Genomic DNA, 13,466 nt, shown 5'->3' with positions numbered 1-13,466 from the left:
GGTAATACTTTAATAAATGTATCGTCACAAATTCACAATTTCCATAAAAATTATAACAACTGTAAGAGGGATTAATTCAATGATTTAATCAATAAGCCCAAATAATAAGTTTATAAAAGGTAATCCAGGTAGCTCTACTATACGAGTAATGTTATACACTACTTTCTATCACTCCCATCCCCTCAGAGCCTATGTGACGTGATCTCTCATAACATTTGGTACATAAAGATTACTTTTTAGGTTAAGGGACCACATCACATAGACTTTGAGATATGAGAATGTGATGAATAAAGTTACTCCTTTTATATATATATATATAAAGAGAGAGAGAATTACTCGTCTCCGGTTATGATCTAATTTCCACTTAGAGCACTAGTATTGGACTAGCAACAAGCAACGAGTTTCAATGTGATTAGTTAAAATAAAAAATAAAATTGTTAAAAAAGTATTTTAACAGAGTTGAGAAATAATTTAGAAGATAAATGAATAGTGGGTTTCAAAAGTGAGCACTTAATTTTTAATTTTTTTTTTAAGTAAAGTTTTAATTAAACTTTGACTAAACTTGTGGCTAGTGGAATGGGATTTCTCTCTGTGAATCAGAGTCGCAGTTTTAGCTAATCACATAAACCCCGGCCCCATCGCAGATAAGCAAAACCCTGTTGCCTTGCTGGTAAACCATGGAGCCCACCAGTCTCTCCCACCTAAATTTGCCACATGCTGATACTACACTCTCCTGTATACTTTTGTGTGCTCGCGTTCACGGCTGTGTTTAGACCTTTTCGACCCTCTTCTTTCTCAGTGGCCTAACCGCTTCCAGTTTTCTTGGAGTTATCTCTGGCACTGTTTCCTCCAATTCTTGGCGTACTCTTCTTTGATACCCTGATGGTGTTGTCCACATTTTGTACGAATTTGATTCTTCACTTGCTGACTTCGAGTCATTCTGGTTGTGGGTTTTGGTTTTGCATTGGAGTTTTCACCAACCCAGATACCATTTTCTCTTTTGCATTACAATTTGATACTTCAGTCCGTGGCTTGGCGTCACTTTTTTTGTGGGTTTAGCCTTTATCTCCTGTGGTTAATCCTCTTTTTTATTTATGATTGTTGAATTGTTTTGCATATGTTGCTTCTGTTCTTTGGTGTGGTTGTTGTGAACATTTCTGGGTGAGCGTGTTGATTTAGTTCGGGGAGCAAATTCTCTAATGTTTCTGCATTAAGTTCTATGATGACTTTTGGTACAATTTTTGGAAGTGTTATTCATTTTCTCATTAAACCTTCTTCTAGTGTGCCACGTAGAATTGTTTTTAAGCTAAGATTGAAATCTCTGTGACACTGAAATTTGATTGTGTTCTTTGTTTATCCTGATTGTTTGGTTTGTGATGACCACAGGTTGAGGAAAGAAGAATGAATGGTAAAGGAATTGCATACATCTGGGTCATCCCCAAAATCTAGTTTTCAAGAATCGGATTTTACTCCTCTAATATGGGGACCTGCATATCGCCCTGTTCAATGTCATCTAGTACTCGAGTTTCAGTGGGAACACTAGCCTCTCCAAGAGGGAGAATTTCAAAGGAGCCTCAAATGTGTATAGGTAGTTCCTTGAAGATATTTGACAGGAAGAGTAGTTGCCAAAAGAATGTGCTAGGGTTCTCTCGCTTTGAATGTTCCATTAACTCTCAAAATGGTAGCCCAAACCACCGCAAAGACACTTTTTTGGAGCTGCTCAGAGGTGATGAAAATGATATGCTCTTTAGTGTGACGAAGGAGAGGTCCAATGAAAGTGTGGAGGAGGGCTTAAGAGAATCCTTCATTCCTAGTGACTACAAAGAAGCCAATATCAAAGTTGTTGGTGTTGGGGGTGGTGGTTGTAATGCTGTTAATAGAATGTTAGAGAGTTCAATGAAGGGTGTGGAGTTTTGGATTATTAACTCAGATGCTCAAGCCATGAAGATGTCCCCGGTTTTCCCAAAGAACCGTGTACAAATCGGCCGGGAGCTTACTAGGGGTCTTGGTGCTGGTGGGAATCCAGATACAGGCATGAATGCTGCCAATGAAAGCAAAGGGGTAATAGTGGAGGCGCTTCATGGTGCAGACATGGTCTTTGTAACGGTAGGTTCAAGTTATATTTCATATGGTTTTGTAATATAAAAATTCAGAAAATAAAAATAGATCCAGGAAAAGGATTAAGAATCCTTTTGTTAACCCGTGTTTGCAAAGAAGAATAATTGCTCAGCAGGAAAAAAATAAAAAATACATAATAAATAAAAAATAATAATAATAATAATTGAGGTTTTGGATGTGATCATGTTATTGGACTACTTGCATAATTTGTGAGTGAAATTTGGTGGAAAAAAAAAGGGGGGGAACGAGTTGTGCCCTTTCTCAGTTAGGACCCCTCTAATCTTGAAAGTTTAAACTTGGTACATCTCCACAATCATCAACGAAAACCTTCAAAACTAGTTATTGTTCAAGAAATCTCCCGTTGAACATCAGAGGATTATTTGGGTCCACAAGATATAGAAATCTGGTGGGAGATCTCTGAAGCAATATTAAATTCTACTTTTCTAGTTATATGTTGATGACCTGAATAAGGATTGCATGTCCTAGCATTAGTGGCATGTAGGATTGCCAAAATGTACAAAATTATGCATGCGAATGCTCAATATTGTGCACTTGACTTGTGATGTTCTACGGGGTTAGGAGAATGGTACATGAAGCCATCTTAAAGGTTTGTCACTTCATAACTGTTAGCAAGACTACACCTGCCCTTATCATTTAGAGTGGCAGTGAGACTCTGCTTTGATCTCTTCACATGGTTAGCCTCAGTCACATAAGTGCCCTCACCTGAAATCCATTCAAGGCCTTCACAATGTTCTTGAGGTTCTTAGTCTGGGTTGGACATTAGGGGCCTGGAAACAGATGCGTGCCTTTCCTAGCTTGTGCAATGCCTTTCTCCCTGGTTTTTCTTGGGAGAGTTGCAGGCTTTGTCCCCAGGACACATGCCATCCTAGGCATGATAGATACCGAGGAAAGCTTCATACAGCTTACAATCTTTAGTGGGGTCCGCTCTTTTCTTGAATTTAGCTGCATCTTTTACTTTGGCTTATTTAGTAGGTTGCTTCGTAGATGGGTGGTGCTCAAGCATGTAACATAAGGAATGGTTGCATCTGAGTGCTAATCAATGAAGTGTTGGTAAGTTTTATAATTAGATCTCTCTCTCTCTCTCTCACACACACACACAATGCACGGTAAAATACAAGGGTACATGCCATCGCAAGAGCTTGCTTAACTAAAAGTTGGTGACTGTGTGTATGAAAGTTGGTGTTTGTGTGTGGTCAGATGTTATGGATGGTTAAGAAATTTAATGTGTCCAAACTTAGTAAGAGTTTGCTTAGATAAAAGTAGTTGTATGTGTTTGCTAATATATCTGCTTCATTACACATTTCTGCATGTATAGTTTGCTACTAGAACTACACTATTACCCCCTTTTTGGTATAACCCTACCGATCCATATCTTCTAGCTGCAATTAAAGGTTTTTTATGAAATTATTCGAATTGGTGTAGGACAGATTTGGAATCTGCCTAGAACACTTGTTTAGTGTGCCATTGTTCCTAAAAGTTAGAATTTTGGAGTTTGGTTCATGAAGAAGGGGTCTAGAGCTTGTAGATTGATTAGGTTCGAATTTGACTGAGTTTGATGGCTGATAAGTTGTACCAGATTGCCGGATATGCCGTATTCTGGTTTTTACGAGGTTAGGAAGCATTGCTTATTATCAAGAAATACATTCCCATTTACTGTTTATCACATTTAAGGTACGGTGACATGTTTTTGCTTTCACTATAATAACGAGTAAGGAGCACATTTTAGTAATATAAAAGAATGGGGTTTTTTACCATCTAATTATGCTCAAACTCTTCTGATTTTCCCATGTGGGGGATGGACAAATACAAATATGAGAATTACACTGCTGGAAGTTCTGGGCAGTGGCTATTCAAAGGGTTTTGGGATATTAGGATGAGGGCTTCGGGTGGAAAAGGTCAAGGGGCTAATATTGATGGAAAACTAAAGAGAAAAAGGGCTGATTGTACCATAACTAAGAGATTGCAGCGGTGTGTGAGTCAATGAAGGAGAGTTGGTAAGGAAGTTGGGCATTGTGCCTTCAATCAACAGGATTATGACCTAGTATTGGTCTCACTTAAATGGGGCCCTAGAAGGGATTGGCTTGGAAATGGTCCCACTTTTCAGCATTTTTTTTTTTTTTGCATAAAGTTTCTGCTCTCAAGACTCAATGGGCAAGCACTTGCGCTTGGCAGTTTCAGACTTTTTCAATTGCACCAGATGAAGGCATTGTGCCATCGAAATGAAGTAGACCCAGGAAAATGATTAAGAATGCTGCTGCTATCTTTATCAACTACTTTTAAGTCTCAAAAATAGATGCTTCTGTATCTGTTAGTTTTGTTGTTTGTTTGGTTTTGTTACCTTTTTCATATGAACTGAATCTGTAGGCTGGAATGGGTGGAGGAACCGGCACTGGTGGGGCTCCAGTAGTTGCAGGCATTGCAAAATCCATGGGTATCTTGACTGTTGGTATTGTAACAACTCCATTCTCTTTTGAGGGACGAAGGCGGACAGTTCAAGCTCAGGAAGGAATTGCAGCTCTAAGAAACAATGTTGACACACTGATTGTTATTCCGAATGACAAGTTGTTGACTGCAGTCTCACAGTCAACTCCAGTAACAGAGGCATTTAATGTGGCTGATGATATACTTTGGCAGGGTGTTCGTGGTATCTCTGATATAATAATGGTACAGAATTCCAAAAAAAAAAAGTATTACATCAACTTTTACCTTTGGCTCCCTTGTTACATGTGACTCTTACATAGATCTGTTTTAGGATTTCTAAAGTGTTAAAGTTTGAACTGGTTTCAAGATGTTTAACATTCATAAATTGTTTTCCCCGGTTTAATTCTTTTTGCATGTATACTGCCATGTTTACAAAGTTGTTTGTAACTGATACACATTTCAGTGCTCCTGTTGTAGTAGACAGTTCTACTACTAAAGGATCATGTTCTTGGAGTTATGCAAAATACAGAGTTAAACCTGGCTTAAAGGCTAAATTCAATTTGGTTCATAGGCAGGCCTGCATATAGTCTTGGCTGTAAATTCACTCCCTTAATTTCCTCATATTTAATGCACTTCAAATTAGTAATAATAAATTCTTGTTTCTTACAAGTAAATTCTATAAATTACATGTTATTGTTTGATCAAATTGACTTCATTTTTGTGAAGAATATTGGTTATTCATCCCATTGGCTACACGAATTGTATTAGCCTGATCTTTATGTATCATATATTAACTATATTATGAATGTGTTCTTTTTTGCTTTTAACTGTGTTTGTGCAAAGTCCATGCAAAGATATGTAAGAACTGTGTAAGTGGGTGGGTGGATTTATGGTGTACAGAAATACACATATTCCGAGCTAGTTTGGTGTCTTAATCTTTTGGACACTACAACTTATGCTCTAGTACATATGCAGAAAAGGACTTCAACCTCAAAGATGTCTATTGACTTTATCTCAAGCTTTGTTACTTGAAGATGATTGCCAAATATTTTTTTTAAAAAAACTAAGTGTATTTGCTGAGGGGAGTCTCAAAGTAGTGAGCCTGCTATGGACCGGCTACAGGGCTCTAGTTGCATCAATTATTCAATTTAAATTGCCTTAAATTGATCTGATATGTTTGGCTAAAAGGGGTTTTGTAACTTTGGTTCCTTCTTTGACCATATTCGGAATTAGTGAATTATTTTATTTCTCTCTTGATGGTAATTGGTTACTTAAATCACAGGTTCCAGGTCTAGTCAATGTTGATTTTGCTGACGTGCGGGCTATCATGAAAGATGCTGGTTCTTCTTTAATGGGGATAGGTACTGCAACTGGTAAGTTTGAAATGTTTAACTTTCTACTTGGTCTAATGCGACTACCCCAAAACCACTGAAATTTTTATCTCATTTGATATGAATTATAATTAGTTGTAAAAAGAAAACGGTTTAGTACTTGTTAAGAAAAAAGAAAGAAAAAAACTGACTTACTAATTGTGGTTTGTTCCTTTTATTTTTCTTTTTGCTCCTTTTATGATTGTATTGCGACTAATTTCATGATGCCTACCTCTCTCTTTTTTTCCCATAATATTTGCTTATGTTCTAGGCTTTTTTCTTTTCATAGTATTCTGGCCTAGAACTCACAAACTTGCCCTAGTCCAAGGGTCAGATTCTCGGTACTATAAAGCTATCCATTGTTGTTGACTGCAGGGAAGAACAGGGCAAGAGATGCTGCATTGAATGCCATCCAGTCACCTTTGTTAGATATTGGACTAGAAAGAGCTACTGGGATCGTGTGGAACATAACTGGTGGAAGTGATTTAACTTTATTTGAGGTGGGTTTCGGGTTTCCCTTATGGGATCATGGTCATTCAATCGCAATGTATCTACATCTCCATTTTTGAGGTTCTTTATCTTTTTGTTTTTTTTTTAAACATAGGGTGTGGCACATGCATGTACACATCTTAACAGTTATAATTTTACAAGGCAGAAAGAAAACTTTGGGGTTATAACCCTATTTTAACCTACCCAACTTAGAGTTGGGGCAGGTTTAGTAGAGACATAACTGATGCTGTTTGGTAAAACTGTGAATATCCATGCTAAATCTGCCTATTGTTATAAAAGGGCTATATTCATTTACCATACCTACAAAAATTGTCTTTCTTTTCTTTCTTTCTTTTTGTTTCCCTTCATTTCCCTTTTCGTTCTTATGATGGTTTGTTACATCCATTATTTGCTGTTGGGGTGGTAGCAATGCTAACATCTATCTCATGCCTATATAGTTTTGTTCTCTCTCTCCCTCTCTCAAACCCACACACATGCACATGTGGGGCAGACGATCAAAAGTCCCTTCTAAGACATTGAGTTATTATGATGAATACATCCCCCCCTTCCTTCAATAACTGGTCCTTCATATCATTAGTTTGTTTTATGGAGTTGCTTGAACTATTTTTGTAATAATCAGTGAGGGAGAATAATAAAGCTTTTTACCTCAATTTGGCTTGATAAGAATTAATTTTATCTGTTGCTGAATTTTTCTAGGTGCCTATAATGACGAGAATACTGTACTTCTTGTACTGGTCACAATCTGCTTTCACTAGCATCACACAAAGCTGTTGAACTCAGATTATGACCACAAGCTTTGACCTTGGTTCACTTGTCAAATTGCAGGTGAATGCTGCAGCAGAGTTTATACATGACCTTGTGGATCCCAGTGCAAACTTAATATTTGGAGCAGTGATAGATCAATCACTAACTGGCCAAGTAAGTTTGGAAGAATTAGAAATATCACGTGTAATTTGTATGATGATCCTTAAGGTAGGACTTAGGACAGGAGTAGTATTTTCACATTGCGGCACAGTTATATGGACTACTTGTGGAGTATTACCCCCAAAAGGTTTATTCTTAGAGTAGTGGGTCTATAGTTTCTGTTTTCTGTTACATACCATAAGCGCTGGTAAACGTAAGGTTAGCTAAGCTTGATGTTAGCCTGTAGAATTGAGTTTGCATTCAGGAAAATAATGGTTAGGTTTGGATTTGTCCCATAGGTTGATTTTCTATATTTGATTTACTATACATTTTTGGAACAGTTTGGTTTGAAAATTTCTAAAACTCTTCGGTAGGGATGAGGTTTGAAGTCATTTATGGTTGTTACTATTAATTTTGTAGCATATCCCCAAGGATTGAAGATGGATGGATGGGGCATACTAAAAAATTACATTATAAGAGAGTTTGTTTTCCCATGGGGGCTAATAATTAATGAATATAAAATAAAACTACATGAAAGAAAATGTTTTAAAAATATTCTTTATATATTAATTTTAATAAGAATTGGAATTTCAACCTCTTTCACTTTTTAAAGTGAATTTTATGTTGCAGTTTTTACTTTATTTGTATTCTTTTACAGTTTTTTTTTTTTTTTTTTTTTGTAAGCATTTTACAGTTTTTTTAAACTAATAGCTATGTTGACAATAATTCAAGTATGCATATTCTAAATAAGTTTCATTTTGATATTATACAACTATATTAATTTTCATAAGAATGGGAATTGATGTTAGGTTTTCTGATGCAATTTTCATTTACAATACAAGCAAGCAAGTTATTAGCACCTAAAATGTGCTATAGCCACCACTAAAATATAAGTTTAATTAACACGCTTGACCAAGTGGTTAGTGAAGAGGAAGATTGTTTGCACTGAAAGCACAAAATTTCTATTAAATGTTAGTGGGTGTTACTTGTACAACCAATTATGAGTCTGTGAGCGAGTGACTTGTGAGTGAATGAGTCTGTGAGTTACTGGAAGAGGAAACCAGGAAATCGAAGGGAAGAAGAAGTAGAAGAACTGAAGAAGAAGAACAGGAACTGAATTTTTTTGAAAATCTTGGGTGAAGGTAGGGGGGTCGGCCCCTATCTCCGCCGTTGTTTACGGTATCATGTGCGCCTGTCGATGTCCTTTGATATGTCCTTCGCTATTTACTTATTTTTATTATGTTTTGCCTCTTCCTTCTTTCTCAAAGATGGATATTTTCTTGCTTATTATAGGTCAGCATAACTCTAATTGCTACTGGAGTCAAACGCCAGGATGAAAGTAAAGGGAGGGTAGGTTCTCTCTCTCTCTCTCTCCCCCTTAATTAAGTTAAGAGTAAAGTTATTATGTAGACTCATGTACAATAACGGGGCATTAAAAATCAGCCATTGAATCAGCACTTGTAAAAAAAAAAAAAAAGGAAAAAAAAAAAAGCAATGACTAATTTTTATTTGCATTATTTAACTGTATGACAGTTGTACAAAGTCTACTAAATAAAATTACTATGAAGTTTAACATTATTGCTTTTTTGGTAAGTTTTACATTAGTTCAGTCTCTTTGATGTGGATAAATGCAGAAAACTCAGCTTGCACAAGGTGATACTTCCTTGGGGATGAATAGACGTCCTCCCTCTTACACTGAAGGTGGTTTAGTGGAAATCCCTGAGTTCTTAAAGAAGAGGAGCAGCCGCTCTCACTACCCAAGAGTCTGAGATTTTTTATTTTTTTTTTCGTTCTTTTCGCAATGTATATATCTGTTAAACTTTGGTTTGTCTTTGCTCCTCTTCCAAAACCATGGTCCTTAACAGTTTGTGTAGGACACCATAAATAAACTGTTTTGAAATTAAATTTTGTTGCAAGATTTAGATTGCATCATTGATCAATAAAAAAAGAGTGAACTAGTTACTATATCCCTAGTACGTTTCTAGTGACATTATTTCAGTTTTGAATTTTTCTATTCACAGATTCGTTGATTTTCTATCCACTCCACTTTTGTTATGTGTTTTCATCCCTTGAATTAATTGAAGGGACTCTGAGATTTGATTTCCTTCAAAGGTACGAGCGAGTAATGCTATACATACTCTCACTTTTGCACTTTATAATATGGCTTTTTAAATCATTATTAAATCAAAATTTAATAGTGATTCATCTCAAATTCAATGATAATTTTAAAAGTTACGAAGAGCGTACGAGAATGGAAGTATAAAAGCTTTGTGGTAGAATTTTGAAGACGAAGAAGTAAGAATCAAGACACAAGAGTTTAACGTGGTTCAACATGATTGCCTACGTCCACGAGTAATAACAATGATGTTTTATAATCTTTACATTACATTTGGGTTATTATTATTATTTTTTATCACAGTTGTAGTACATTCGCATGGAACAAAGTAGAATAGCAATTCATTCTTCTTTCTCCCCAATTGTGATTGTGGTGTGGAGAATATAACATTTCTCTTTAAAGAAATCATTTGTGACTTTTTTCAAGTTTAGAGATATAAATACAAAAATCAGAGACTCACACTATGCTCATGTGGCTGGGGCGAAACAGGGTTTCTTAGCTCAAATGTAAGGCACAATTGGGTCACCCTAGCTCTTTGATTGTTCCGGGCAGTATTACCCGAAAGTTCAAGAAGATGCTCTCAATTTCAAATGAAATGAAAAGAGGCAATTAATGCCAATATGAGGGAGAAAAATTGTCTCAACCCTACTGTCACGTCACAAATGCCCATTATCATTTTTCAAAATCAAATTGTAAATACCTTATGCCATTCAAGAGAAACTGGAGAGTAAGAATATTAGTAAGAATTTCCTCTCATGTCCCAGAATTTGCTTTTCAAGCCGCACAAACATTTTCTAACTCCCACTAAAATTCAAAAATATATTCTGATTAAAAATCAAGAACCCAGAATCTTAATTGAAGTCTCCAGCAAACAAAATCGCTATACACCTAAAATAAATTAAGGTTGAGGAAGTTAAATTCACTGAGAGACTCCGAGCCATTTAGTGAAATTCTCAAACTCGGCATAGTCACTCTCAGAGATCATGGTCTGGTACCATGATTTTCCTGCAGCCTTGATAGCAGCAGCCTCCTCCTGACAAAATCCAAAATAAACAAGCAAACACAAAAATGTCCATTACTAACTCTACTCAAATCTCAAACATTTTTACAACTTTCAATTGAACATTTATCATTCATCAACAAGAAAGCTGCTTAACAGTTCCATTCATTCTTGCCAATTCAGCCAGCCGCAAACGCCACCATCAACTAGGGGTGGCAATTCGGGTTCAGGTTGAGAGATAACGACCCCAATGTTAACCCGCTAATTTTGTTTTGGAATCATACCGGATTGGCGAGTTGTGCCAAAAATTGACAGCATTACCAGCAACCTTAGAAAAAACTCCTTAACACGATACTAGTGACAGATACCACCGTACCAGCCAGTTATATGAAAACATCAACAGAATTCCATTCCATCTCTTTGATGGTTACCATTTTCATCATTATCAATTATCAGAATTATTCTACTTGAAATTAAGAGATTGACTTAGGCACAAAAACAATTTCCTATACACATTTTTAACAGTAAAAAAATTAGCACAATAGCACAAGAATTATATATACACACACACACACACACACCTTAGTGATCGGCTTTCTCTTCCTTTCAAGCTTCTCCTCCTTGGACTTAACGCGCTCGGCCTCCGCCAAAAGTGCCATCCTCCTGGCGGTCTTGGCGTAGGGATTGAGCTTCAGCAAGGCGTTCAGATTCTTCAGCGGGTTCTTCTTCATTGGCGCCCTCTTCACCTCCTTCTTGATTGGCCTAACCACGGACTGAATCTCGTCGGAGTTGATAATCCTGGAGAGGTCACCGTTCACCATCTTAGCCCTCGGCAACACATAGCCCTTCTTCTTCTCTGATGGCTTTTCGAACGACCCGTAGATGGAGTCCAGCTTCTCGAAGGCCGACTTGGTCCAGACCACCAACCGCCCAAGGTGACCACCCGGAGCCAGCTTCAGCAGGTTCAGCCTCTCCACGTTCACGATCTCAACCCCAGGAATGTTCCGGAATGCCTTTACGAGACTGGCCCCCTCGGTCCCGTAGACGATCAGTGGACCCTTCCGGTTGATGTACCGGCGGTTTCGCATCTTGCCCTTGCCGGGACGGATCGCGTGGCTGTCCTTGGCCTTCTCGGCGTCGGAGTAGGCACCGATCTGCTTCAGCACCCCGAGAGCTGCCGAGGTTTTCTCAACACTCTCGGCGGAGTCGCTGATGACGAGGGGCAGCTCGGGGATGGACTCGATGCGGTGGCCGCGGGCGAGGACGAGGGACGGGACAGCGGAGGCGGCGATGGCCGAAACGATGGCGTAACGCTTGAGATTGACGTTGACCTTACGGTGCCAGCGCCGCCAGATCTTGGTGGGGGCGAACATGCGGCCGCCACGGCACATGTTGCCGAAGGCGGCCTGCCCGGCTCGGTGGGTGCCCCCTCCGGAGACGCGGGGGATACGGGACACGGCGCGCCCGGTTCCCCACGACTCGGCGGAGGTCTGGTGGCCCGCGCTCTTCGACACGGCGTAGGGTTGTCGTTTGTTCTTTGATAGGTTGGCGTGGGCGAACCTTACGACGTCGGGTCGCATTGGAGTCTTCATGACGTCCGGCAGGTGCACGGTGGTGGCGGAGTCGGTGGCCATATCGGCATCGAGTGGTTGGACCGTGACGAGAGGGCGTGCGGCGGCCATTGCTGCCGAGTGTGTGAATGTGAAAGAGAAGAGACTGAGGACCTTTGTTTTACTGGGTTATATAGGGTTGGCGGAAATGGGCTTTGGTTATCCTACCCCTCAATCAACAGACGTAGCTAGGGTTTTTTTTTTTTTTTTGAGGGACGTAGCTAGGGTTTTGATTTGGCATTGGGAAAGAAAAAACTTAGAGAGAGAAAGAGAGAACGCAAGAAGGAAGCAGAGCAGCTAGGGTTTAGGGAACAGAAGGTATCAATAGATTCACTAAAACCACGCCGTTTTAGCCTCGGAATTACTATCATTTTTTTCATTTGGGCCTAGTGAGTCATGTGACTTTGGAATATGTTAAAATGGATGGAACGTGACCAATTTGATGAAATTATTTTCGTAATTTCCCACTCTTCATTTATAAAATCCTGAAATTGCTTCTCAATACGGTACGTGCATCTCTAAAGCGTAGTTTAATCAGTTGAAGACTATATTTCATGTAACGAAGGTTATTAGTTTGAATCTATCTCTCTCATTTCCTTCATAAAAAAAAGAGAAAAACTTATGTAATTAACTAAAAAGACAAAATCACCCTCAACAATGCTCCATCCTACATCATCACCACCATAAAAAGCATGTCTTTAACTATCGATTGGGAAAGACAAAACTTAATTAAATGAAATACATATTTAAGCATTAACGAAAACTCTCACAACCCCTCCTCCCTTCCTCAATCTTGCCTAGATAATAAAAAATAAATAAATAAATAAATAAAACCCTAAGAAAAATCTCACAACCCTTCTAAGCCATTTGTTAGTTGCTACTCCTAGTATTTTGACATTTCTCAATTCCCACCACAATTTTCACAATGTACGTCATATATTTGCCTAAACAAAGGGCCTAGGCTGTGGGCCTCCGGGCAAAAGGAGCTCCACAGCCCCCTCGTTTCCTTTACTTAAAAATAGAGGGTAAAAGAAATTTTCAAAATCTCTCGATCACAAAAAATTGTAATTTATTCTTTATATTGCTACTAGGGTTGGGATAGTCTTTAATAACTCTTGTCATTGGCACCACCTTTATATAGAACTATAATCACCATTCCCCTTTAAAAATAATAATAATAATAATTATCACCATTCTCCCTATTTATAGCTACAATTATCTCTTTTGAAATTTATTGTTTCTTCTTTTTCTTTTTTCTTTTTCTAGGTCGTTTCATAGGAAGCCCGTGAGTCCAAGACACCCTGGGTTGATTTTATGGGCCAGACAAAGGATGAAACCCAAAATCAAATCCGGGCCCTGAATCCAAATTGGGCTAACTTAGCCCAAACCTACCCATT

At 38.3% G+C, this 13,466-nt stretch overlaps 2 protein-coding genes across 3 annotated transcripts; one reads left to right on the top strand and one right to left on the bottom strand.

Moving 5' to 3' along the window:
- Positions 1-931: 931 nt before the first annotated feature.
- On the top strand, positions 932-9,325 carry LOC132164661 (cell division protein FtsZ homolog 2-1, chloroplastic). Of its 2 annotated transcripts, none has more exons than XM_088518960.1 (8): positions 932-1,049; positions 1,387-2,106; positions 4,504-4,803; positions 5,843-5,933; positions 6,306-6,430; positions 7,266-7,358; positions 8,637-8,693; positions 8,954-9,042. In XM_088518960.1, the coding sequence occupies exons 2-8, from the start codon at positions 1,480-1,482 to the stop codon at positions 8,960-8,962; spliced, it is 1,302 nt and encodes a 433-aa protein (XP_088375086.1). In that variant the 5' UTR covers positions 932-1,049; positions 1,387-1,479; the 3' UTR covers positions 8,963-9,042. The 2 variants fall into 2 exon arrangements, with proteins under 2 accessions (XP_088375086.1, XP_088375085.1); XM_088518959.1 differs by having other exon boundaries at positions 933-1,049; positions 8,978-9,325.
- A 946-nt stretch (positions 9,326-10,271) lies between these two features.
- LOC132164692 (large ribosomal subunit protein uL4) lies at positions 10,272-12,362 on the bottom strand. The gene is made up of 2 exons (XM_059575243.2): positions 11,041-12,362; positions 10,272-10,492 (listed from the first exon to the last, which is right to left on the bottom strand). Exons 1-2 carry the CDS (start codon positions 12,139-12,141, stop codon positions 10,379-10,381), a joined length of 1,215 nt encoding a protein of 404 aa, XP_059431226.2. The 5' UTR covers positions 12,142-12,362; the 3' UTR covers positions 10,272-10,378.
- Between the last annotated feature and the right edge of the window lie 1,104 nt (positions 12,363-13,466).

This window comes from Corylus avellana, chromosome 8, assembly GCF_965113065.1.
Source record: "Corylus avellana chromosome 8, dhCorAvel1.hap1.2, whole genome shotgun sequence".
Taxonomy (NCBI): Eukaryota; Viridiplantae; Streptophyta; class Magnoliopsida; order Fagales; family Betulaceae; genus Corylus; species Corylus avellana.
The sequence above is the reverse complement of the archived record's forward strand: the minus strand, read 5'-3'. Positions and strand labels throughout refer to the sequence as shown.